Genomic DNA, 26,348 nt, shown 5'->3' on the forward strand with positions numbered 1-26,348 from the left:
TCCTCACAATGGATACAACTAAAGCTTCGATCTTTGATGCTGTCGTCCACCTTGGCGCAGGAGAAATGGTTCCACCTCTGGCATACGTCACATTGCACTATGTATTGGTTCGCATTATCAGGTCGATTGCAGTCGGGGCAGTGAGATTCGGTGGTCGCCTCCTCTTCTGAGACCCTCTTAACGACACTCAAACGTTTTGACCCTGGTCTAAGAGTGGACATCTTGCAACGGCGAATCGTATCGCTCCCGACAGACTGATACTGGACCTGGCTAGCCTCCAAATGGTCGCTAAAATTTCTAAAAGTTTGTTGCTGACGGCAATGTAAGCTCGCTTCAAGACCGGCATGCAACTGGCTGTCTCCAACAGGCCGCCTCGGCTTCGCTTGGTGGCGTGCATCCGTTAGGTCCAATTTTCCATGACTCTGGCGCACAAATCGGGCTGAATATCGCGAGGAATATCGTTGACGACTTGAGTAATGTTAGCTTTGAGGACATCGGTGGTTTGCGGCTAATTGGCATAGACCTGCAACTTAACATAACCCCATAAGACAAGTTTAGAGGGGTTAAATCACACGATCTTGGTGGCCAGTTGACATCGCCTCCGTGCGAAATAACCATCTCCGAAAATCGCTCATGCAGAATATTGATGGTTTCGTGCGCTGTGTGGCACGTTGCACCGTCCTGTTGGAACGACATATCGTACACATCCATATCGTTCACATCCATATCGCCCACTTTAGGCCAGAAGAAGTCGATAATCACCGACCTGTAGCGCTCTCCGTTGATGGTGATGGCCTCGCCAGCGTCGTTTTCGAAGAAGTACGGACCGATGACGCCTCCGGCCAAAATGCACACCAAACAGTGACTTTCTGGAGATTCATTTGCCACCTAATGGACCTCGTGTTAATTGGTCTTGTCCCAAATTCGACAATTCTGCTTGTTCGCATACCCGTTCATCCAGAAATGGGCCTCGTCGCTTAAGAAGATTTTTCGGGCAAAATCAGCGTCTGTTTCCAACTGCTCCAAAAGCCAATCAGCGAACAAACGGCGCTGTCTATGACCGTTAAGCTTGAGCTCCTGGGTCAATTGGATCTTGTATGGGTGCAGACCCAATTCTCGACGCAGAATTCGCCAAGTTGAAGCCTGCGAGAGGCCCAGTTCTTGTGCGCGGCGCGGAGTCGACTGCCGCGGGTTCTCCTGCTCACTTTTGCGTACAGTGCTGGATCAACAATAGAAAAGGGCCCATCAGCATTTGTAAACAAACCGTTCCAAAGCCCTTTACTCACGAAACGAAGGCCACCCACGCAAACCAACTCCATCATCAGATAGGGGAAACTTCTACCTACACGATGATGGTGTTGGTTTGTGTGAGCGGCCTTCGATTTATGAGGAATGGGCTTTGGTACGGTTTGTTTACAAATGCTGATGGGCCCTTTTCTATTGTTGATCCAGAGTGGTGATATTCTCGGCAGACCTTGCGTTCTGTTCACGTACTGATGGTGGTTGAGCGTTCACCGAACCAGTTTCCTCGAATTTGTTCACCACATTGCGAATAGTCCTCTCGGTAGGACGATTATTGCGACCGTAAAATGGGCGAAGCGCTCGGAACGTTGATCGCAAAGAACACTTACTTTGATAAAACAATTTTATCATTTGCACGTGCTGTTGGACGCTATAACTCTCCATGGTAATTTGATAAGACACGTGTAGCTTTAACAATATGGCCGCAATGAACTGTCAAAGTTAGGAAATCCCTCTTGGGAAACTCTTTATTACTCCTGGTTTGAATCACTAGCGAGGGAGAGCGTATGCTAAAAGATATTTTTTGTTTTTACTTCCATACATAACTTTTCGTTCCCGATAAGTATGTGATGAAATAGATCGCGAACTATGATTCGTGAACTTTTTTATTGGTAACTCCTAAGCAGCCGTTGAAGTTTGAATTACTGTTATGCGTAACGTAAACCGCGAGTTGCAGAAAGTGACAACTTTATAAATGTGTTTTAACTGCATCCTAAATGTATACTTCCATCAATAAAACGCACGGGTTACTCCTACATATATGCAACTTAAATCTAGCTGAACAATGCATTAGGTCCAAAGTAACATTGGTCGATTCTCTTCATCGATTTTCATTTTCGTTAATAACTTGGGTACAAAACCGTTTATTGTCTTGTCGTGTTTGTCGGAATCACTTGCTGCCCTGTTTCGCTCACCTCCTTCGGAAAGTATTATTCACATTTCATTCGCGATTTTTTCACAGCTAGTTTTTCAGCAAAATGATTATCTGAAGAATAGCGAAAGAACTTTTTTTTTAAATAAACTTTCCAACACTAGTCGATGACCTCCTTACTCCAGACAGCAAAAAAAAAAATTTTTTGCCCGAGACATAGAAGCTGCTAAATGTGGTAGAGACTTCCAGACCGTATCCGTATGTGCATTAGAATAAATTCGTAACCAGCTCCAACCCGTGCGAACACGAGCTTATTGCCAGTGCGAACCTCAACCCGAGCCAGATTACAAAAACAAACGTTCACACTGACGTTTGACAGTCAACAAGCAGACCCAATCTTGATACACAATCCAGGTTGGAACTGAATCAAAAACAAATTTGGACTATTGTCATCATTTCTAATTAGCCGGCGCCGGTGATGTAGTGGTAAGCGTGACTGATTTCTCACCCCAATGGTTCTGGGTTCAATCCCAGCGAGGTCGGTGGGAATTTTCTGAGGCATAAAAATCTCTGGTCACGTCTTCCTTCGGAAGGGAAGTAAGCCGTTGGTCCCGGCCCAGGTGTGTTGAACAACGGTACAGAGACGGACGTTAAATGAAGGAAAAGAAGAAGAAGATCATTTATAATTCCATTTTGATATTAAAAACAAATTGTTAATTTTAATTATTTTATATTTTATTCACTTAATGCTTAGATTTTGCATATCGTGTTAATATATACTTTTTTTTTAGAAAAAGAAGGAAATAATTACAAACTAAAAAGAGGCTTAACACAAATGTTACATAATATTAATCATTGATTCTCTCTGCCTTAAGACGATCTAATTTCTTTCTGTCTACCTAACTAAATTTATATTTTCAGCAATCAATGAATTGTTAGTTTTTCTCTTTTTTAAGTTGTAACTTAAAAATTCAGAACTATAATGAACTTGACGATAATATAATTACATGCATTTTTATACTTTATAGAGAACATAACATACCACTTTTTTCCTCGTTTTCTCTCGTTTTTAAACTTCTTTTTTTTTGTCTTGATGCAGTATGCGTTTTTTTAGTTCTGTATTTATATTGTACAGCGCGGTAATCTCAGCAGTTGGACTTAATTGGAACATTAGCTTCACTTGCTTCTATTTGCCTGCTCTGCACTGATCTTAAACCATACTAAAAGTTACATGCTACACAGTATTTTCTTTACAGTTTTGTTTTTTGTCTCTCTTTTCACCTTCGCTAATATCCGGAATTCAAACATTTTTCCGTGATAGAAAGGAAAAAATGTGTTTGGAACGAAAGCTATGAACTTAGAAAAGAAAAACGAAACGAAAAACTAACAATGAGAACTCATAACAGCCCTAGCATTGTTTGACTTGTTGGTTTGCATTCTCCCGGATTGGTTGGCATAGACGAACTATTTTTATTTGTTTATTTATTTATTTGTTTGTTTGTCTCTAGCTTTTCAAACAAGCTCGTACAGTAAATCCCTTCCATTTTGTTTTCGTGGATAAGCTTCCATCTTGACATATTTAGCTTCTGACTTTTACATTTTGTTTTTCTTTTTGTTCAATAAACACATTAAAACATTCTCGAGTAGTACTTTGCGAAGAACTTCATTTGGTTCATTTATTTTACACACAGTCAACAATCGTAAACGATGAGACCAAATCTATTCACTTCAGTTCTCTTTCCCTTGCACCCCTTTGGTCCGGGAACTGTCCACATCCAACCGGTTACCTACGACCGACGATCGATGATCCCTGCGAGGGTGAAGTGATTGCGTGTGTATGTGTGTGAGTAGATTCTCATTAATCGTATGTGCTTCTCGCTAGCCGGGGACGTTTCTTAGAAGGGTTAAGCGCATTAAACTCTGTATCTCTGTCAGTTGTATTTCGACTGGATAAGATTATTCTGCAGATGTTTTTTTTTTATAGGATAGATTTAGCGTTTAATGGAGTAATCGATAATTTTTCTATCCTTCTCTTCATTCTGGATTGTGTTGTTTATTAATAATTCTCGTTGTATATCTCTAGCTGTTTTTGCCTTTATCAGTGTTAAAGTGTTCTAGCATTTTATGTATTATTTTTTAATACATGCTTACCTTTTCATAGATAATTATTCATTCATACTTTAGTTTTATTATCATAATTTCTGTATTATAATTAATATTTATAATAAATTACAAGTTTGCATGAGATAGAATTCATACTGAATGTGTATTCAACTTGTTTTGTTGATGTTGATGTCCTATCATTTTCGTTCTACAACGATACAAATGAATACGATTGATCTAATCTTCATCACTGAGCGCTTCATATTGAGCCGAGAGTAGTGGTTTCGGTTCAATTGATGCATTGGATGAAGATTGTCGGTCATCGTTCATACCACCACCGCTATTGGGTGGTGGAATACCGCTACTACCGCCAGCACCACCCAGCGTTGGTACAACCAGGGTCGTCTTATTGGGCGGTCCTGGAGGACCAAGATTGCCTACTGGGCCACCCGTTACAGTCAACGCACTGTATGGATAGTACGTGGGTGGAGCAAAAGTGGTCGCTGGCGGAGGAACGGGTTGATTTCCTAGGTAGGGTGACGAATGTAGGGAGTTGTGCATTCCTCCCTGTGGTTGCGAATGCGATGACATTTGCTGAGATGACGGTGGTCGATGACTGTTGCCTCCAGAGGCAGGGCGCCCAGTTTCCTCATCAATCATCATATCTCCTGGTGTGGAGCTACGATCGTGATCTTTGTTGTGATGAGCAGGAGGAGGAGGTCCATGTCCTCCATGCTGTGCAGGCGACTGGTTGCGTGGCGACTGCTGGTCTCTTCCATCATCGGCACGTTTGTCATCTTCTGTTCGCATTGCTTCCACAATTCGATTCTTGACGTAGCAATCCAAGGCAAAGTCACGTGGCCCTCGACTTAGGGGCGCACCCGGATGAAAAAACTGCGTGTCAGGCGAAACGGAATCGTGAAACTTATTTCGAGGTCCTGGAGATTGTGCCATCCGAATAATGTGGCGATCGTCAGGCGTAGATCGTCCTGGACCTTTGTTTCCTGATTGCACATATTGATGCCCAGGTGGTCCTTGCTGCGATTGTTGCACTTGTAATTGCACAGATTGTTGCGAAGGAGACGGCGGAGGTTGTCCGTGGGGTGATTGATCTTCCTTACTCGGTGGCATCCTACGATATTTCCACGCTTCCGACGGCACCATAGACGGGTCCAGTGACATAGGTATCATCGAGGGACGCATTTGCAGGAACGGATTCGGGTTCGGGGAGTAGTCTTTGGCAATGATGGTCTCTGCCAATTCACCAATCGTGATGTTTTTCGTCCGTACAGGTTCCGAGTCGACGTCGATGTTTATCACGTTGGGTGAATGAGATTTCCCGTTGTTTTCACTGATTGGTGATGGGCGATGGTCGCGGGATGGGTACTGAAATAATAAAGATTAGAATTAGTTTACATCCGTAGGACTGAAAAAAATCTAATAGCGTTTCAATGCGTTAGAACGGCATTGAAACTCGTTGGACGAACTTGGAATCAAGAGGCAGTGTCTCAATAATTTGTGACTCTTAATCAAACAAATAAATAAATCTTGATTCCGTTAAAAAAAAAGAGATATAAAGCACGAGTTATTTTTTTTTAAAGAATTTTAAAAATTGTTATAAGTTACAACACTTCCATCGTTGATTAAAGAAAGTAAGAGCAGAACTCCTGAATTTGAGATCAATTACGGAAATTACAACAGCTTTTTCATGCCGTTCAGAGGTACTTTAAATGTCTGGTCATATTTGCTGAACGTCTGTTAACAACAACCAACAATTTTCGCCTTCAAGGCTGCCCTCAAAGGGTATTAGAACATGAACCTATTTAAAGCTGAACAATGCTCTTTGCATCCATGTTAAGACATTCACAGCTATTTTCAGCACACAGATCGGTTATCTAGATTTCGGTGGTGCTATTTTTTTTGATCAGGCAAAACTGCCACCGATCCAGCCATCCATCTTCCGGAGTAGGATAGCCCGAGCACAACAGCTTATACCTTGACTCTTGAAATCGCAGAGCAGAGTCACGACTGCAGGCTGCCAACCGAAGAAGAAAGAGAAGTATCTTTGATGATATGCACAACAGTAAGCTCGATGACCAAACCGGGCGCTCCTCTGCGGCGGGTTTCCTCAATCAACGTGAACAATAAAATATCAATAAAATACAATAGATTCTATTGTTGACCATAAATCTTATTGTAATTCTATTGTATTGGTCAAATAATCAAATAGTCACCACAATATAGGTTTACAACAGATTCCATGAAATCAAAACGTTGCACAATAAAAAAGCAATACAATTTATGGTAATGAGATCAAATTTTTTCGAAAAAAAATTGATTTTCTTATTGTTACGGTAACTAACAACTCTCCTTTTCTATTGTTAATGTTTAATTTTATTGAATTGTAACATTCTTTTTGTATGGTAATTTTTTATTCGGGAACACTAACAATTCTTCCAACTTGAAAGTAGCTGGTTAAGCAGCGGAGGAACTCGCATGTTTCCAATATCGTGACAGACAGCCAGATGGCGTCAGTCGGCGGGATCAAGAACGAATAAGTGCACGAATTAAGAAGGGATTGCCTGTGTGAGCTAAAAGTCGTGGCCGCTAAATCAGATCGTTGGTTTTCTCTGTTGGTTTCTGTAACAATTTGTGAATTGCGGAGATAGTCGATGATTGATCTAAGATCTCATATGGAGCTCCCATCTTAGGTACAACTTCCGGGGATACGTATTTCTTATTCAGCCGTATTTGTTTTTTACCAACTCGACACAAATGGAAAATCTTACAATTGAACTAACAATCGTACCAACCACCTTGTGATATGATTAATCGAACCATAAGAAAGGGGAACCAACAAGATACAAACATCAGAAATCCGTTGAAAGTTACTGAAGATATTACAAAAATAGTGAAAATGTGATTTTGGTTTGATACTTGAAGAGTTGATGGCAGTGGAGATGCACATGTCGCTTACGAAGGCATCGTTCAATACCTGCGGGTGATATGATCGCGATCTAGCTTTGGTGCTGGGAAAATACGGACAAATAAACGTGTAATCATTGAAAAATTTCCTGCGGACCTGAGGAACATGCACACAGGTGTATGAGGTGTTTATATGGAAATGTAGAAGGAAATTCCAAGTAACTTTTATTTCCGAATGTTTCTTATTGTAGATCGAAGCCCACCAAATGAATGTCTGCCCAAGCGGAAGGCACGCAACAGCAAGGAAAATAATAGGACGAAGAAGCTAGCAATTAGTACGTGCGTGTTATGGCCTGAGGAAATAGAATAAATGTGGGCACTCTCTTGAATATGCACGGAGCGATCACTGAGGCCCCAAAGAAGAATAAAAAGCAACAAAAATCAAAGCTCAGAAACAGCAGATACTTGTATTCAAGTATCCGAATGACAAGTACTTTTAGGAACCATCCATAAATGACGTAGCGGAGTTTGCTCTAAGTAATACATACCTGGTCACAATCTCCGAAAACAAGCACCATAAGTTGAAAATTTAATGTTTATTAAATATTGCGCATTAAACACATTTTAAGTGCGGAAACGCTTATAAATGTGCGTTTTTACGTTAAATCATGTTGGCGCACTTATTCCTTGGTTCATAAGGAAAAAGTGCGTTGAAGACATCAAGACGATAGTCCATTTTCAAATACAAATATGGTACCGTGACTTGCCCTAATTCCGCTCAGCACCTAATACGCGGGGTTTGTCAATAAACTTAAATGTTTTGCTATCTATATTTTTTCCTTGTTCCAAGATCATACTCGGTTTATGCAACCCGAGGACTTATCACTATTAACAAGACATAAAAAGTAACAATGGCTAAGATGTGTTCCTTTGATTACTGAAAAATCCTTTTGCCTGTTCCTGAAGTAGTCAGGACTAGGATAGGTAGATCTTACATCCCGTACCGAAAAGTAGATCTACCCACGTTATGGGACACGTGTGGCAAAATGGCTTAATAAAACTATGTTTTGCATTGGCAACGGTAGAAACAGAGGTTCTATACATGATTCATCCCGTTGTCGGTGTAGTTTTCTTTCTTTTTGCCCCACACGATTGACCATCATAAATTGAACTATTTGCAAGAAAATTTGAAATTTAATTTTTAATTTTTTCAACAACAAATTTAAATTCTGTTCGGGACATTTTTTTCTGGGTTTCTTCCATACTCCACTACCGTATAGATAGTGATAGTGATTGACTTAATTGACAGTGACGATGAGGTTCATTTGAGAAAGTGACTCTTCAAATGATGGGCATTCGTTGCACAGAATTGATTTAATGGTAGTACTGGTTCATCTTCAATCGAATTATATGAAAATTAACAGCTCTTCCGGACCCTGAGCGCCAATACCCAGATTTTAATGACCTCGAACTGAACTAACGAGCAGCAGTCAAAAGAAGGCTTTTCGTAATCGGCATTCGGGAATGTAAATTCGGGGCTAATGTAGCATAAATATGTAAATGTTGGTTGCAGTGATCATGTTGAGCCTATATTTATCTCAGCTTATATAAAAATACTCACATAAGAAGGACGGTGCAGATCACGGTTGGGCGGCAGCGGTGGTTCCGACGCCGTCTGATTAATCTGATGGGTAATTATCGCATCTATCAGATTGGCCGCGGTCAACGAGCCGTCCGAAGATGGTCGCATTCCCATTCCTGGCTCCATTGGCCTGTAACGAAATTGCAAACTAAGAAATGTTACAAAGCTACTTACTCTTTTCAGTTCTACACTTAAACTCACCTTTCCATTCTTTCATTAATAAGATCGTAGTGCTTCCTTCTACGTTCCTCCTCTTCTTGGTGAGCTAAACGCTCCCGGTCTCGCTCGCGCTGTTGTCTATCACGTTGTTCGCGCTGTTCCCGCTCTCGCTCGCGCTCACGTTCCCTCTCCCGTTCCCTTTCTCGTTCACGTTCCATTTGTCTCTCTCGTTCCCTTTCGGCCATGATCGAGCGTTCCCGTTGTTCGGCTTGCATACGTTCGCGTTCGAGCCGTTCCCGATAGTTGACAATTTCCATATGTTGTTCCCGATAGGCTACAACCGATGGATGCTGCATCGAAGGATGCATCTGGGGTTGCTGACGGCGTTGCATGTCAAGCTACAAGATTTGAAAAATCAGCACTATTTGACGGAACTTTGTGACGTGAATATTACCTGTTGATGCCTCTGAAGTTGCTGTTGCTGCTGCACCGCTGCAGCGTGATGTTGTTGCGCTGCAACTGCAACTGCGTGCTGTTGTTGAGCAGCGGCGGCAGCAGCTGCTTGATGTTGATGTTGTTGCTGTTGAGCTGCCGCAACTGCTGCCGCTGCAGCTGCAGCTTGATGTTGTTGTTGCTGTTGCTGTTGCTGCTGCTGCTGCTGCTGCTGTTGGTGATGGATCTGAATCATTGTTGCCGGGTGATAGCGGATGTCATGATGCGTCGGTGGCGGTGGCTGCGGAGCCTGCTGCTGCTCAACGATCGATGGTCGCTTATCGTCCTTGTGCGGTACCGTCATTGGCTGCTGCTGCACGGCTAGATCAACCAATGAAGTGAATGCATCATGTCCTATTGAAGGATGAGATTTAAATTATTGATCGTGTTTGTTAAGAGGATAAAGCGTAACATACCTTGCATATAATGATGTGGCGGCGGGACGAGATGCAATCGATTGGGAGCTGGACTTGGCGGTTTAGATCCAGCACCACCACTGGCGTTTCCACTACCTCCTACAGTGTTGTGTCTCTGGATTACCCCTTGCCTTTGCGGTGGAGGGGGGGTCCTGTGCGGACTAGGAGTACTGAAAACAGGAGAAACCCTTAACATTAATGGTGATCGAATCGAATGTTCCACAAATGGACTCTATTTTCCAATCTTACCTGTTAACGTGATCGGCAGGTGACGCTCGGCTCAGATATTCTGGCCTGGTATTTCGTTCCCGTTCGGCAACAGCATACAGTAAAGCAGCTGATGAATTGGCCATGTTGGGAACGCTTCGTGGCGATGGAGATTCTTTTTCCGGTCGTCCACCAGATCCCACCGAGTTGCGTCCTTGCGACTGACCATGCATTTGCTGCGATGTAATGTAGTCATTCATGATGATTTGTCGTGAGCTCAGCTGTTGCGGTTCTAGGGTAAATGTAGGAGCATTCCTACCACACTGAAATTGGGGTGCCTGAGGACTTCCTTGAGGTGGCGGTTGAGACACTTGTGCTGGGCTCTGACGATTGTTGTATGATTTGTACTCGTAGGCTGCACGTTTATCCGGTAACGTGTGAGTGGTTACGTGAACCGGTGTTCCTTGGGTGATGGATCCATGTTTGTCGTTCGATGAGGGTGGCGTCTGTCGAAGCATATTGTCATAGCGAGGACTGAGCGTGGTTTGACCTTGAAGTATAATTTGTTGGCCAGCGGCATTTACTGGTGTACCATGAGTGATCGATCCCTTTGGTCCGATGGATTGCGACGGTGGCTGCTGCATGACCGATTGCACTTGATGCGGCATCTTAGGACTTAATTTGGGAGCATTTTGTTTCTTCGTCGGAGGTGGAGTTAACGAGATAGTTTGCTGTGACATCTGTCCTCGTCCAACCATAGAAGAACCAGCATTTGGCGGACCTCCTGGGCCTTGATTCCAAGACATCGGTGGTCCTCCAGGTACGGTCGTAATATAACCAGAGGGTGACTTAGATGGGCGTCCCATTGTCTCGCCGTGGTAGCTCATCCCATAGGGCGGCCCATGCACTGGAATGTTCTGTAGTTGCTGCTGATGGCTCGGCGGTGGAAAGTTGTCCGTACGATACAACGTTATTGTGCTTCCGCCACTCGAAGAGTGCGGAGGAAGTGGAACTGACTGAGAAGGTACACTGGGCATTTTACTGTTGTGCGCAGGTGGAGGGAAATTGTCCCGCTGAGGCTTTTTAATGCTGAGATCGAGTGTTACCGGTTCATCTCTTACAAAGACCACCGGGACATCTTTTTCGTGGGCACTAGAGCTGACTGGCTGCTGCGAAGGCTGCTGCAATAGCTGGACAGATTGAGCCTGTGATTGTGACGCTTGTTGCTGCTGTTGCTGCAGCGAAGGTGGAATCTGCTGAGTCTGTGCTAGCAATTGCGGAGGTTGCTGCTGCTGCTGTTGTTGTTGTTGTTGTTGTTGTTGTTGTTGTTGTTGTTGTTGTTGTTGTTGTTGTTGTTGTTGTTGTTGTTGTTGTTGTTGTTGTTGTTGCTGTTGTTGCTGTTGATGTTGTTGTTGTTGTTGTTGTTGTTGTTGTTGTTGTTGTTGTTGTTGGTGCTGTTGGTGCTGTTGGTGCTGTTGTTGTTGTTGTTGTTGTTGTTGGTGCTGCTGTTGTTGTTGTTGTTGTTGGTGCTGTTGTTGTTGTTGTTGTTGTTGGTGCTGTTGTTGTTGTTGTTGTTGTTGTTGCTGTTGCTGTTGCTGTTGTTGTTGCTGTTGCTGTTGTTGCTGTTGTTGCTGCTGCTGCTGCTGTGGAACAGGCGTAATGGTTGCCTGTATTTGAGAACTCATCGGATGGGGATGATGAGATATGATCTTCGGTTGACCGTGAGGAAGAGAATTCACCACTGAAAGAGTTGCCATTTCTCCCGAAGAAGGTCGATTGGGTGGCACCTTCGACAAATCCCTGTAATCTCGAGGTGTAAAAGATAACTCACCGATAGATTTCATCGGTGGTGGTTTCGCTGAATTGTTGGACATTACAGATCTTTCTATCACATTCAGCATCACATCCCGAACATTCAGAGGTGAGCCAACATCATTGCCGCGAGGTCCGTTCTGCATAGAAGAGTGGTGCACAGACATAACGGGATTTACTCCACCTAGCGGAGGATAAAGTACTTTAGGACTCTGTCGGTTTGCAGGTGAGGTTTCGTTTTCCTCGTCTGCCGTCTCAGTAGCCGAACTGTCATACTCTTCGGTGAGCTTCTGTTTCCTAGGCGGCTGACCAGGTGGCAACAACCGATCGTCTTCGAAACTTTTGGTAAGAGGTGGTGGGGCCAATGTTTCAGGAACTGCGATGATTTCCTCTTTCGTGACATTCAGTGGAACGGAGTTGTTAGGACTCTCAGCGGAAGCAGTCGTGTCGCTGCTTGCGTCCCGTTCATCTGAAGAGGAAGCACTCATATCTGATTCATCGCCATCGGTCATTACCGGGCGACGATCTTCGCCAGGATGCAGTTTGTAGTACTCAGTCACAGCTAGATCAAAGCTGTATTTTTTCTTGTAATGAATGTAAAAGCTTTTCAACGCAACGGGAGTTTTGTTCATGGTTTCTGCCAGTTGGTTCCATTTGGGACCAACATCTTGCAACAGCTTTTTCATTCGTGCAACTTCCTCGTCGGTAAGATTTAAATGTGGCCCCATCTTGCGACGAATACGAGTCAAACAAGCGGAACAACATTTTGTCACGTTAGGTGGAATTTGTAGCTCTTGAACGATTGGATCGCGGATCTCCGGTGAGAGTTCAAAGAGACGCGGTGGAAGATTTCGGAAACGTTTCACTCTATCTTTCGGATTGGGACAGGTCGGCAGGGGACAATGCGTATATCTAGAATGGACGGATTGATCGTTCAATATTAAACCCTGTGCTAGAGCGGAAGGAGAATAATACTGCGAGTCGTACCTAGATTTCACTGACTTGCATTGGCACGTATTGCAAACACGTGCTCCCGGCGGTATCGCTTCTTCCGGTATGCCGTACTGCGCACCCCGACCACGTTCCAGCGGGCGAGTACGAGGGCACATCTCGGCCTTGCACACGAAACAAGAGTGCAATGCGCTACCCTTGTCTGCAAAGAAAGTAGAGATAAAAAGAGCGATTATTAATTCATGTTGATACGTAGGTAGGGTAGGTAAATTGGTAAATTAACTATAATAATTGCTCACACTCGGATCGGTTTTGGGATATGTTCATTCGGCTTTATAAATTACTTTTAGGTGCATTAAATATTAGCAACGAATTAATGACATCGGCCTTTGATGTTATTTTTAAATCCTAATCTTGAAATTCATTCACTTAATGAGAAGCAACTGTGGTGATAACAAGAGAAATTAGTTTCCCATTTAGGAAGGTACTTCTTTGTGGTAATCAAAAACTAGTCATCTGCATTCCTCCCTCCTACTCATGCTCCTACTGTGTTGTTTTTAAACACTCACATTCTGCCTTTGACACCGACAGTCTGAAAGTTACCTACCTAGTGTTAAAGGCCGTGGCCCTTGTTCCGGAGCAAATAAAATATTCAAAGTTCAACAGTGGTGACTTCGAATGAAGCTGCACCCGGCGGCAGGACGGTGGTATTAAATGTGTATATGTCACTATTAAATGTGTGGTCATCTTCTGGACAACGAATGAATCGACCCATCGAACGTACCTACCTACATAGGGGACTTAGAATGTACTCTATCGAAATGTATGTAAGTATTTATCTTTTTGGCTGCTAATTTGTTTGCACACTTTCGTTAGTGAGCGGTACGAATTAGAACACAACCACGTGAGGAGCTACGACAAGGCGATGTGGCAAAAGGGCGATGCAATAATCAATAACTGATTTGATTTGAACTTCGCCTTCGCCTTCGCCTTCCGTGCCATTACTGACTAGGCTAACTGATGCCCCGTAGATGATATGCGTACCTTAATTGTCTTTCCATCAGCATAACGGAAAACTAATTGCTCAGGGTTATGCAGTAAATCATACAGCATTGATTTTTCCGTTTTGAACTTAATAGAGAGTGTCTTCTCCTCAGCAATCCTGTACGTTGCTTCGATTTTTACGGAATAAACATCCAGAGTCTTCGCAATTTTGAGAGAAGCTTGCAGATTACATGTTATCACTCTATGAAATCCGTTGCGACTTTCATTTCATTAATTTAAGCTCAAAAATTGAATAAAACTTACGACCATGATATAAAAAATAATGCATTAACTTAAGAAGCTTGATTTATGTAAATCGAATAATGGCAAATATATAAATGGCACATAAAGCATTCACATCTTAAATTGATCAAAATTGTCAATAGATAAATTTAAAAAATCTACACCCATACTCCCTATCTTAGTAATTGGTTGTCGAGATTTGCACAACCTGCAAAGCTCGACAACGAGTTTTACAGAGATCCAAACTAACGTTTGTCAGCAACTACAAGCCACTTTTGTTGAGGTATCAGTAAAATGTATTCGGTGGAAGTTCGGTTGTGCATATCTCGGCAAATAAAACTCCAAAAATAAGTACGATTTCGTTGCAAACAATCGGATTTTCACCTTCGTTTAGCGAACGTTTATTTTACTACCAATGAGTAATAGTAAGAATAGGTTATACTAGACGGGTTCTTCAATTTAATTATAAAACAACTACTTTTATGCAAATGAACATCCTGTCGAGCTTATCATTTTATCCTTGTTTTATTGCATTCATACAAGTACCAGTAATTATGTGGAAACGATATCTGCCTACCATACCGTAATTGCTGGTGGCTTGATTGTCACGCATTCCCATTCGCTTGCCGCGCCACCATCCAGGGTGCCGGCTTGTATACGGGAGGCAATTTTCATCAATTATTTATTGTTTGATAACCCATTGAAATTATTGTAATTATATTTAAATAATAAATTAATATTTCTCTACAACGGTGGAAGTAACCGGAACATGTGCTGGTTTAGAAAATGCAAATACGATAGGGGTGTGTCCAAGATCTACGCTGACTGTTAAAATTAAAATTATTGACTATTTGCTATAATTTGCATATCTGTTTAAAAATAACGATAACTATTTTTCTAATGCTCTACTATCTAGGGGAAGGGGTCAACATTTTTCACAAACCGCCGCCGGAAGTTTGGATTTAGGCAAAACTATTCTGAAAAAGGATTCGATTCTGTCGATGCAGCCGCAATCAAATTGAAGTAAATAATGAACGCTAATTTCGATGTTTATTGAATTATCATCATCATCATCATCATCATCTGTGCGGTTTGGTCATATCAATGCAAACAGAAATAACGTACAATTGCTTCGATTCGCGATTCTGGCATGCAGAATGCATTTACTATGCAACACTGACTGCATCATGTCGAACCAGTAAACATCCCGTTTATCGTGCATCTATATTGATGATAATACAATTTTCGGTTCCAAATCAGTTTCATCTGCTCTTCAATTTGGATTATTGCGACGAGCGGAACGGCGACGTTAGGAATAGGAACCACATTGTTGATTGCACAATTGAAGTGGGCCAGCCGGTGAGTTGCCACTTCCTGTATTGTACCAACTTGGTAAATATTCACGAGCCCATCGCATCGTTTCTGTGAACATTTGGAATCAAGGCCTATCGAACGATTGCTTTCCGGTGCAGTTTTTGCTCATCGTTCAAAAAAAAAAATACTCTATCAAATTAGCTAAATTGAAATGCGTGAGCCATTTCGCTTTGGCTAAGCGTTTCGAATACCTACTTTGATATGGTATGGGTACAAACAATTGCTTTTTGTATGACATGTGCCTTGTTGGATCTATTTGAAACTAACGTCCTAGACTAGACGAGCGGTCACTAAACAATGGACATGGAGATGCTCTAAGCTCGACTCGACAAACTCAACATTTGCGACGTTGCATTACCCATGAAATTAATTACAGAACTATATGTTTCATGTTGGTAGCTTGGAAATGACATTCTTTATCTCAAGATCAATTCTCGACCAACAAAACTCGTTAGCCCTTTCCTCGCAAAGCGTAGGCCGCCAATGCAAACCAACAGCATAATCGTGTAGGGGAAAGTTTCTGTTGGTTTGGTCGAGAATTATCTTTAAGTGCCCACACGGCAGAAGTGTTGTCAATAGTTGCATCAATATTTTCAACAATAAATTTGGTTTGTCTCAATACAGGGTTACTGCTCATTAAATTTGTAAGCCCTTTTCTTTCCGATGGACTATTCCGAAACAAATGAAAACTGCTGCTGTAGCCAAAGAGGGAAAATGAGGGGAAGTATTGAATCGCGAAATCAACTTTTTTTTTGACGATAAGTGAATCAACATTTTTGTCGTCAATATTTGCATCAATATGAATGTCAATACTTTTGTGTATTTTTTGGCCGTGTGGTGTCTGCTTTAGATTAGAAAAAAAATTCAGGATTCTTTGGACCGATTTCTTCACCTGCGCTTAAGCTTTAACATTTTCTATAAATAACATAAAATTGAAAGGAACGCCTTTAGATCTTTCAAGCACAGTCAAGTATCTGGGAGTAACTCTTGACAGCAAACTCATTTGAAACTCACATCAAGAGCAGGTAGTTAATAAGGCAACAAATGCTCTTTGGATAAGTAAAAAAAAAGTTTGGTAGAAAATGGGGACCATCTACTGGATTTATTTGACGATAGTAGACCCATAATAACCATGCACCTTTGGTTTGACGGCCGAAAACTAAAGAAAAATCAGCTCAGAAGAAGCTGAGGATCACTCTCTCTATAACTGGTGCAATGGGCAGCGCACCGAGCACTAGATACTTTACTTTATCTGCTTCCGTTGCACCAATTTATCAAATTTTGGAGCTGAAAGGAGTGCATTAAGGGTCCAACGGACAAAGCACTTCCTTGATGGTGATCTTATAGGGCATCTGAGTACCTATTATAAAAGAATTGATATTGATTCTCTTGTAATTGATTGGAGAAAAAAAATATCATTTCGATCGTTTATACATACAATGTTACAGATTCTGATTTGTGGGAAAGTGGGAAACCAAACATCCGTCCAGAGTTAATTTTCTTGTATACAGAAGATTGGACAGTCGTGTTCAGCAGGTTCAGCGATATATATCTCAATACTTATGGGCAGTGCTGTAAATCCTCAAAATCAATTGTACATTTTTGATGAAAATGAGAAAAGCAGCTGTCCGATATCAAAGGGGACCTCCCTCGAATGGGTGATATCAGTTACTTAGCCATTTGACGAAGGCATGGGTCATTCTCATTTGAGAAACGCTTGATGTCATTCAATTTAGTGTAACCTACACATAAACGGAGCTCTGGTCGACATTCCAGCGAAAAATCTAAGCCAACCCGACACCAACCTGACTTCTACCAAACCCCAACCCGATGTTGACCCGACATTGACCCGACATAAACCCAAAATTTACCCGACAACAACACGACATTGCGTCGATATCGACCTTAAATCTGTTCGGGACCATTTTGCTTCCATACTCCACTTCGAATGAGAAAGGGGCTCTTTAAATTATGGTCATGTGAGAATTCGAATCCCCTCAAACTTCAATTAATAGCATGCTCATGCGTCATGCATGTTGTGTTAGTTTTCCATCCACTGATGCAAAAACAACAGTAAGAACAGTGAATAACACAAAAATATCGGGCAATGAATTTTTAAACCTGAAAACTCTTCGGTGATTTTTGCGTTGTTGAATTTTGCAAGTCAAAACTCATGGGCGAATAAAATCACGAATAACAAAAAATATGAATCGTCGTGAGTACACAGGACCATATTGGCCACACCTGGATATGTTCCGAATAAAAATCCATCATCATTCAATCACCTGAAAATCTATAAACAATGTAAATAATTGGCAGTCATATTGAATGCCCAGACCTCCCCCTTTGTAAAGCCGCAGCTATGATGCAAGATCATGATGGTGGTGGCTGGGTTCGATTTCCGGTCCAATCTAGGAATTTTTCTCGACTTTTCTGGACTATGCTTGCAGAGCTCTCAATTATTTAACTGTGGCAGTGCTCAAGGAAAGCTATGTTGAAACCCGGCTTAAAATCACAGTGGTTGTAAGAAGGGTCAAGGTCATCTTATACAAATAAATTCAGCTTTTTTATATTTCTGGCTGACCATAAACCAAATAGACAGATTTTGAAACATTTTTGACACCCCTTTCCTTCCTCTACGTATACAGTTATCCTATCAAATTTAAAAAAAAAAAGTATTCATGTATGCAGATCATCGCAACACCCTAAGCTGCCTGCCGTTTATGGACAGCCCCTTTCAACCTATCATCAATGATAAAAATGAAATGTCAGAAAGACTGCACACTCAATCTAGCTTGGCAAAAATCTAAAAAATTCTCCTTTCTTAGCTGAATCTCGACATGATTTTCACTGCGACCCAGCAAAATAAAATGCTGAGATAGTCGGTGGTGTCAGTCTCGGCAATAGAAATTAAGAGTGTACACTCCAAATTTAGTTTTATGGAGATACTCGGCATAGTTAATTTCGGAACAGCCAAGAATCTCGGTATTTAATTTTGCAAGGATTTAGTAAACCACAGCAAAAATGTAGCAAACAAACAGATTTTTCCTGAGATTTCACTAAAATAATAATAATAATAATAATAATAATAATAATAATAATAATATCACTTGCAGAACTCATTTGCTAACTAAGGGCTGGAGGGTCAATAACAAAAATTATTCCAAAATCGAACCACAGTTCAAATCGCTTTGCAAGCAGTTCGGTTTAAAAGTTGTATGAATTTTCCAATTAGCAACAACTTTCTGACCACAAGTAGCAAACAGTGCTTCCCTAGAAAAAGAGAAACTTTCCTTCCAATCCATTACCGCACTGAGTAGCAGATTCGAAAACTATATACCCACGAAACGAATATAACAATATGCTAGAGATGATAACAACGGCGGCGGGTGCTGAGGCTGCCAATTCGAAAGTGAGGAAAACCCGAGGGCAAACAAAACAGCCAGTCAAATTATGATATTTAACCAGAATTTTGAATGCTGGCGCAGAAGTTTAATTTAGCAGCAAGTACTCATTTAATTAATTCTATTTAATTAGCACGCGCAAACTGATGACGTTTGATGCGATCTGCTTCCTACACCTTTTTCTCATCTTTGGTATGGTAGGTACGTTATAGGAGCGGAATCTGAAGACACGCGGTTTTAGCAACATCTTTACCACGCTGTCTGTGCGCTGAGGAACTGTTTCTACAAGGGGCTGCGGAGCCCATTTAACAAGTGTCAATAAATTACTATTATTAATTGAATGTGACAGCGTGTCGATAATTTGATTTACATTTCGTTCCCAACTCTAGATAAGTTGAGCTTTCCGATTGGTTACATTTTCATTTTTGATTAAACAAATCACACTCGCGGGGGTGACTTCCATTCGAACAACAAACACACACAAACATACATAGCTTCGTATATCGGTGGAACAACCTGACAAAGTTGCAATTCACCCTCTCTACCCGACTACGTCCTTAACCACCGCGTCCTCTATGCGACGACTCATCTTGGTAAATTTTACCGGTTGGTTGGTTTCTATTTGGTTTCTGATTTCAGTCTAAATTAACTCTGTTTGCTTTTTACGCTGTTTAATTCTTGCCACACTCGGCAAGTAAGCAACCAGGCCAGAGTGTACTTGCTAGTGAACGGTTGGTTGTTCTTGCAGGCGTAACGACGTGAACATGGAGCATACTACCTAAGTGGTACCTTCTCTGTAACCAGCAATCGATGGGAAACGATGAAATGGAAAGAAGGATGGAAATTGGTGAAGGCCGCAATTTTTTTATATAAAATTAAACATCTTTCGACGGATTGATTGGATTGATCATTGATAAAACAACGCAATAAGCGTACGTAACATTCAATCCTATTTAACTTTGTTTACTTAAAATCTACAAATTGGGACGAATAGTGTACACAGCACTATTTGTTAGGACTACTGTTTTCGATTTGCCGAATGAGTAAAATGTTGGGCCATAAAGTAGACTATGCAGGAGGCAGCGAGTTCGAGGATCTTTTTGGGTTAATTTGACTAACAACAGACTGTAGCTAACAAGCATTTTTTTCCGGAATAAAAAAATTTCTAGCTTCAACTTTATCCTAAAAACTAACTAATTTCAATTGAATCTTATGAAACCCATTTAAAAGTCTTCCGGCGACTGCATTACAGAATCTGTAGATATGATGGTTTATCACAAACTCTGTATACTGACCTGTTGTAAGATAATCTTATATTTCCCGGACGTATTCGGTTTTGATACAGCTGCCTTCATCGCAAGGAATCGATCCTAATTGAAAGGTCCCGCACCCTTCAAAGACACGCCCCTGTGGCAACCTATGGTACCCTAAATATCATCATCACCACTCAGGTAACCCACTCTCTCGATTCACTAACACCCGATCTCGGAACCCTCATACTGTGACCGATCACTCGATCGAACCTCAAAACACAATCACCAACACCACTCTATTGTGAAACCTCTGGGACACTATTGTATATATTGTACATATGGACAGTAATAAATCAACCACCAGTTGAACCGTACGCGCGTGTCGTATTTCATTCCCGCATTAGCGTAAACCGAAATATCTCCCCAAACCCCTTTGTCAGTCAAAATTGGATTCCTTAGTAACAAAAATATGCAATGACTCCGATGAGTACCATGCATTAGACCCCTAGTCCTAACCGCTACAAACTAGAGAACAACGAATAGAAGATTAGGAATCACATAGATGAAGACTAACTAACTCATTTTTTCCTTGTTTCAAGATCATCCTCGTTTTACAAAGCTGAGTATTGTCACTATCAACAAGACATAAAAAGTAGACTAATACGTGTTCCTTTGATTACTGAAACATCCTGTTCCCCTAAATTAAAGTAGTCAGGACATGGAATTGGTGTTTGATCTTACATCCCGTAACGTACCACGAAAAGGTGAACTACCCACGTTACGGGGCTAACTCAGCATTACTCAACCATCACGACAAACCGGTCCTTTTCAGAACCACCATAAATTTGTTAAAGAGTATTTCCTGGACATTTGTCAAGGTCATCAATCTGATGTCAGTTCCATAAGTTTAAATCTAACATACCATGTATTTTTAAGGCAACATTGGGAGTGCAATTTCAAAAACCAAAGTCGGTCGCGGCATGAAAGTGGTCTGATTTTGATCCAGAGGTAATGGATTTTAATTCTTAATACGCCAATCGATAGGAAATTTATCTATGAAGATGTTAAAACTAACACTTTATCAATTCTCAAAAGGTCATTATGGAAAAATACACGAATGAGTAACTGTTACTATGATAATTAAAATTACCATCTATTACCTGCGAAAAGCGCTTTCCCTAACACAGATTTGAAAAGCAAATTCCATCCGGTCTCGCCGAACGGTGTTTATTCAATCATCGAGTGTAGCCGGCACCGGTGGTGTAGTGGTAAGCGTGACTGCTTTCTCACCCCAATGGGTCTGGGTTCAATCCCCAGCCGAGGTCGGTGGGATTTTTCTGAGGCATAAAAATCTCTGGTCACGTCTTCCTTCGGAAGGGAAGTAAAGCCGTTGGTCCCGGCCCATGTGTGTTGTTGTGAATGGGTGCGATATCCTACGCAGGTGTGGAAGCTGCCTTCCTGCACATTCGGTTGCCGTCAATGGATGGCAATCGATGTCCGTCGGTGATTGGCACTAGATTGCGGAACAGAGACCGACGTTAAATAAAGGAAAGAAAGAATCATCGAGTGTGGTGAGTGGTGGTGTCCGGTCGTCATCATCATCAACAGCAGCAGCAGAAGTGCTTTCGACGCGTGGCGTTGTACATTTTTCTCCAGTACACAACGAAAGGCTCCCCGCAAGCAGCTACCTATCAAGGCTGTCCTCAAGAGCCCTCGATTCACTGAAGAAGAAGGAAGAAGCCGCACCGCTACTGATCGGATTCAGTTGCTGGTCATGAGCCGCTGTGGGCCTTCTATGCCAAGTGCGTCAAACTCGTTCCAAATAACATTCAGCTCGCTAACCTCATTCATGTTGAACACCCTAATAGCTCATAATTACTCAACCATCACGACAAAACGGTTATTTTCAGGACCACCATAAATTATTGTTGTTTAGGAAAATTAACTCTTAAACAACAATAATTTTGAACGTTCACACGCTGCCAGTCACATATGTACCCAGCTGCCAAACGTTTGTGGTCAAATGCATAACAGTATTGAAGTGGTACATATAAATTCTCGCAATGACCGCGTACCACATGACCTTGTCAATTAACCAGAAACACTTCGAATTGAGATAAGGTTTTCTCCAGGATGCTAGAAAGAAAAATCTCGAATTTATATGATTAATCGTGAATATCTTGCGATTAGAAAATTTTAACAAGAAATTCCTCCGATAAATTTTCGCTTTTTCATTATCTATTGAATGAACCAAAAATTCCGTGAGTTTTGCGTACGAAAACGCGTAATTTTGTCATCAGAAAACGAGGCGTTTCCGTGATGGGAAAACGTGGTTTCCCAAACACAGTCCCCGAATATTGATAACGAGCACGTAATTCTACGTCAAATCTATGGTAGTGTCATGGATACAACCTCTTACTTTTTGTTGATACCAAATATATTTTATAAAGCGCTTGCCAGAAAATGAAACACTACGTGAAATTGTACTGAAAATATGTTAAACACGTTCAACTAGTATGTACATTTGTTAATCGGTGGGGATGTTTGAATTATGAATAAATTGAATTTTAATAAAACTAAAAATTGAGCTCAAATTCAATTTTTTAAAACTTCTGTTACTTTTTTTATCGAACAATTAAAACTAGTACCTTTTTACGGCAGGTGAAATTTGATAATCTTAAAGTTGAACATATTTGTAGTTCTGTAGCGAAGATTTCAGCACAATTGGTCATAAGAGAACAAAGTTACAACATGTTAAAGTTGACCATTTTGTATGAAAATCGACCTCCGCTACTATTATATCGAACAGCACTGTATATAGCTATTGATTCTAACAATCTAACCTTCCTTCCTAGGGGTGAGCAAGTTATAACTCATCGATCAAAACACATAAATGCTATGGGTCACCCAGATGAGCAGCTGTTTAGATGTAATATCCACAAAAAATACATAATATTTTGCGAGCTAATCACAGAAAATCAGCTTTTTTCAAACGAATGCTTCATTAAGCATATAGGGTTTTTGATCTTATTTCCGTCCTACTAAGCACAACCTGCGCTTTACTCTCTTTTTTGAACGGGTTTGAACCAAAACTGGAATATCTCTGTCAAAAATGACTGCTACATTTATCCACCTTTCCATACGGATGGATTTGATAAAGAGTCACAAATGGTTGAGATATTGTTTAATATCTAATACTGCTTCTTGATTCTAAATTCGTTCTACGAGTTTCAACTCAGTCCGAAAGCTTTGAAACGCTATTAGATTTTCTTCGCCTACTACGGATAAACGTAGAAAAAGGGGATTCGCTAGGATCGCTCCTTTTGTTTTGAGAACAATGAGCGTAAATATTCATACAATGTGCTCTAATAGGATTTTTGTTGTAGCTAATGCATTAACGCATCGGAACAAACCTATTATTGATTTGCGCACGGTGAAATCATTTAAACTATTGATCTTTCCTGATCGATAGAACGGAAATGGGCGATTACGACGAAGTAGCGCTCTACCCTACCTACAATCTTTGAATTTTGAACATGAAATAAGTCAATCAAAGCAAATTGCAATCAAGCACACTACCTTTTGATCTGTCGGATCATGTAAAACGTTTCCACTTGGCAGTGGGCAAATCGCTTACATTACCGACCAGCATTCTATATTGCCAGTCCCATGCGGCAGAGATAAATTGGATGGTAGCTACGAAATCGAGCGTATCCAAATCTCAGAGGATATTTAACGTCCGACAATTGAAACCGTTTTTGCAAAGCATCAGTAGAATCAGCTTCTGTCGGAACTAAGGATTACAGCAAGCCAGAGAGGTTTCCCAATGAAAGAGCAAAAAGCCAAAGTAAATGAAAATATCGCTCGTTTGGTCGCGAGATGTAATGCACAAGGGACTCAGACGACAAGCCTGACAAGAGGAACGGGAGATAAAATACAAACACAATACATTCATTGGCTTCGGCTTCTTCTCCGTGCAACAACTGCTAGCTGGTGGATAGCGAACTTGATGAAGCTGCAAAGTCCCGCGTGAACGCAGGCAGCCGTCGAGAGCGCAAGAAAAACTCAATGGATTTTTTCTCTGATATTTGACTATATTAAAATTTAATGCAATTATACTAATTTGTAGATTTTCCATGTACATCCGAAAAAAGGTTAAAATGGATTTGCACGATTGAATTGTACATTATTTTAATGGTGAACAATATAGAGTCAAAGGGGGGGAGCCTGAGCCAGAGATCATGTTTTCTGGTCATCATCGAGCGCCCTCAGAGAATGCGATGAAATGAGGCCGAACCGTATGTGTGCTGCACACATTGGTACATGGAAAGATGCCGAAATTTGCATCCACTGCCAGATGTTTCGCGTACCGGGAACATATGAACTTTGTTTCATGCGAAAGTCAATTTTCCGTTAAATATTCATAATTTTCTCATTCAGTACACGACTTCAGTCGGAAAAGGATGAGGACACACTTTGGTTAACTAGCTGGGTTCGGAGAATGAGAACATTGCTCCACGGAACGTTGGGTGGATGGAGTATATGGGTACGTGTTAATCAATTTGTCCTAACCAGTGACAGGTGGCACTTTGATTTGTTTGCAGTGTGATATTTTATGATTCAATTTGTGGATTGCTCCGTACACACGAGACTGGACATTGATTTATCTGTATAAACAGAATTTCATCGCAAGTGTCAGCCAGTTTTCTGACGATTCCCCACCTTCGCATCGGAAAGGGTTGAACAGAATCCTCATTAAACGAAATTAGCCATCAGGACAGATTGGAAGCGGTTTATTTTCGGTTGTCCTTGCCAGTCTCGCACGCCATACACGGTGCCGTATATCCATCTTTTTAACTGGTTTTATTTACACTGCCAGCAGTTGGTGCATGCAAACAAAAAGTATGTCTGGGAAAAAGGGCGAAAAAGGATAATACACACATTTATAGTGCATAACAGGTCGACAAAAAAAAACGTATCAAGCGTGGTGAGCTTTTTCATTTGATAAATAAAAATTGAATTTTAATTAAAAGTAAATATTAATTACTCAGCGCAATAAATCTGGAACACACCAACCGACAATGATGATGGTTTACGATATGAATATGTACGGAAAGGGGTTGAATATTCGATGTCCCGCTGATCACGTGACTGGGAAGACATGCATGATTCACATTTTTTTTCAGCGATTCAGCGAAAAAGAGCTAATTCAGGCACGAACAATCAACACATGTCAACTTTAGCGTTACATTTTTTGAAAACTGATTTTAACGACCGTTGAACGCTAACAAATACGTTCTATCATTTTGGTTAGCACCCAGGATGTATAAAGGAACAAAAAACGAAAGATCTGCGGAATAGGATTGTGTCACCGCAGAAAGATACACACTTCGTTTGCTCCCACAGTCAATTGAAGGTAAGGGTCTTTAGGGAATAAACGGAACGTAGAAGAAGTGGAAACCTGAACAATCATCAAATATTTAAACTTGCATATCTTGAGAGACTCTTTTACTGCTTTCGTCAGCAGCTTCTGGTTTCACTCAAATTCCCCATATTTTTCAGAGCTTATGTTTGCAAACCATTAAATGAATCTGTGAATTTCTCCACGGATTTTGGTTTATTTCCCCGTGCTGCAACGGTATACGGTAGCGGCAAATGTTTGGTTAGCGTTCCATTCTGTTCAAGATAATGCAAGTTGACGAACAGGTGCGAATACGCCGCTATGTATCCGACTTAAGGTGAATGAGTTTTTGTTAACATGTTGACTTTAATGTTCAAATAGTAGAATATAGAGCCACGTATGCATTAGAAGCGGAGGAAAATGGTTTCCTGGATTTGAACAAAACACATTAAATGCCCAATGCCGGCTAAAACGCATACTCTAATCAAAACATTCTTACAATAATATGTATAATGAATCTGTAAAGGAACTAACAATTGCTATAATTCCGATACAACGAATTTAACTTGAATTTGCAATTCAATCAGTTTTTGAAATTGTGGAAGTAAATTGTTATCATCAACATGCAGACTTCTCAGCAAGGTTGCCAATGATCATTCCGTAAAAAACACATTTTTCTGAATGATGAAATTATTATCTATTAAAATTATATTTTTTTATTTGTAAATTACAAGAAGACGTATGTGTTT

The 26,348-nt window shown here is 41.0% G+C and overlaps 1 protein-coding gene across 7 annotated transcripts in view; it reads right to left on the reverse strand.

Moving 5' to 3' along the window:
• Window positions 1-2,883: 2,883 nt before the first annotated feature.
• The window catches only part of Smr (Smrter), a 137,890-nt gene continuing 114,425 nt past the window's right edge, over window positions 2,884-26,348 (reverse strand). For 3 of the 7 annotated variants that reach the window (XM_065237857.1, XM_065237858.1, XM_065237859.1), the window contains exons 10-15: window positions 10,160-13,082; window positions 9,911-10,098; window positions 9,457-9,848; window positions 9,045-9,400; window positions 8,823-8,991; window positions 2,884-5,662 (exon numbers count right to left, since the gene is read on the reverse strand). In XM_065237857.1, the coding sequence (XP_065093929.1) occupies window positions 4,514-5,662; window positions 8,823-8,991; window positions 9,045-9,400; window positions 9,457-9,848; window positions 9,911-10,098; window positions 10,160-13,082 (5,177 nt within the window). In that variant the 3' untranslated portion in view covers window positions 2,884-4,513. The remainder of the gene's footprint in view (window positions 5,663-8,822; window positions 8,992-9,044; window positions 9,401-9,456; window positions 9,849-9,910; window positions 10,099-10,159; window positions 13,083-26,348) is intronic. The other 4 variants (XM_065237864.1, XM_065237863.1, XM_065237861.1 and 1 more) reach the window with 4 other exon arrangements.

The sequence above is a fragment of the Ochlerotatus camptorhynchus genome, unplaced genomic scaffold (genome assembly GCF_037179485.1).
Source record: "Ochlerotatus camptorhynchus isolate MF236.1 unplaced genomic scaffold, CSIRO-AGI_Acam_v1.1 ptg000652l, whole genome shotgun sequence".
NCBI classification, from domain to species: Eukaryota; Metazoa; Arthropoda; class Insecta; order Diptera; family Culicidae; genus Ochlerotatus; species Ochlerotatus camptorhynchus.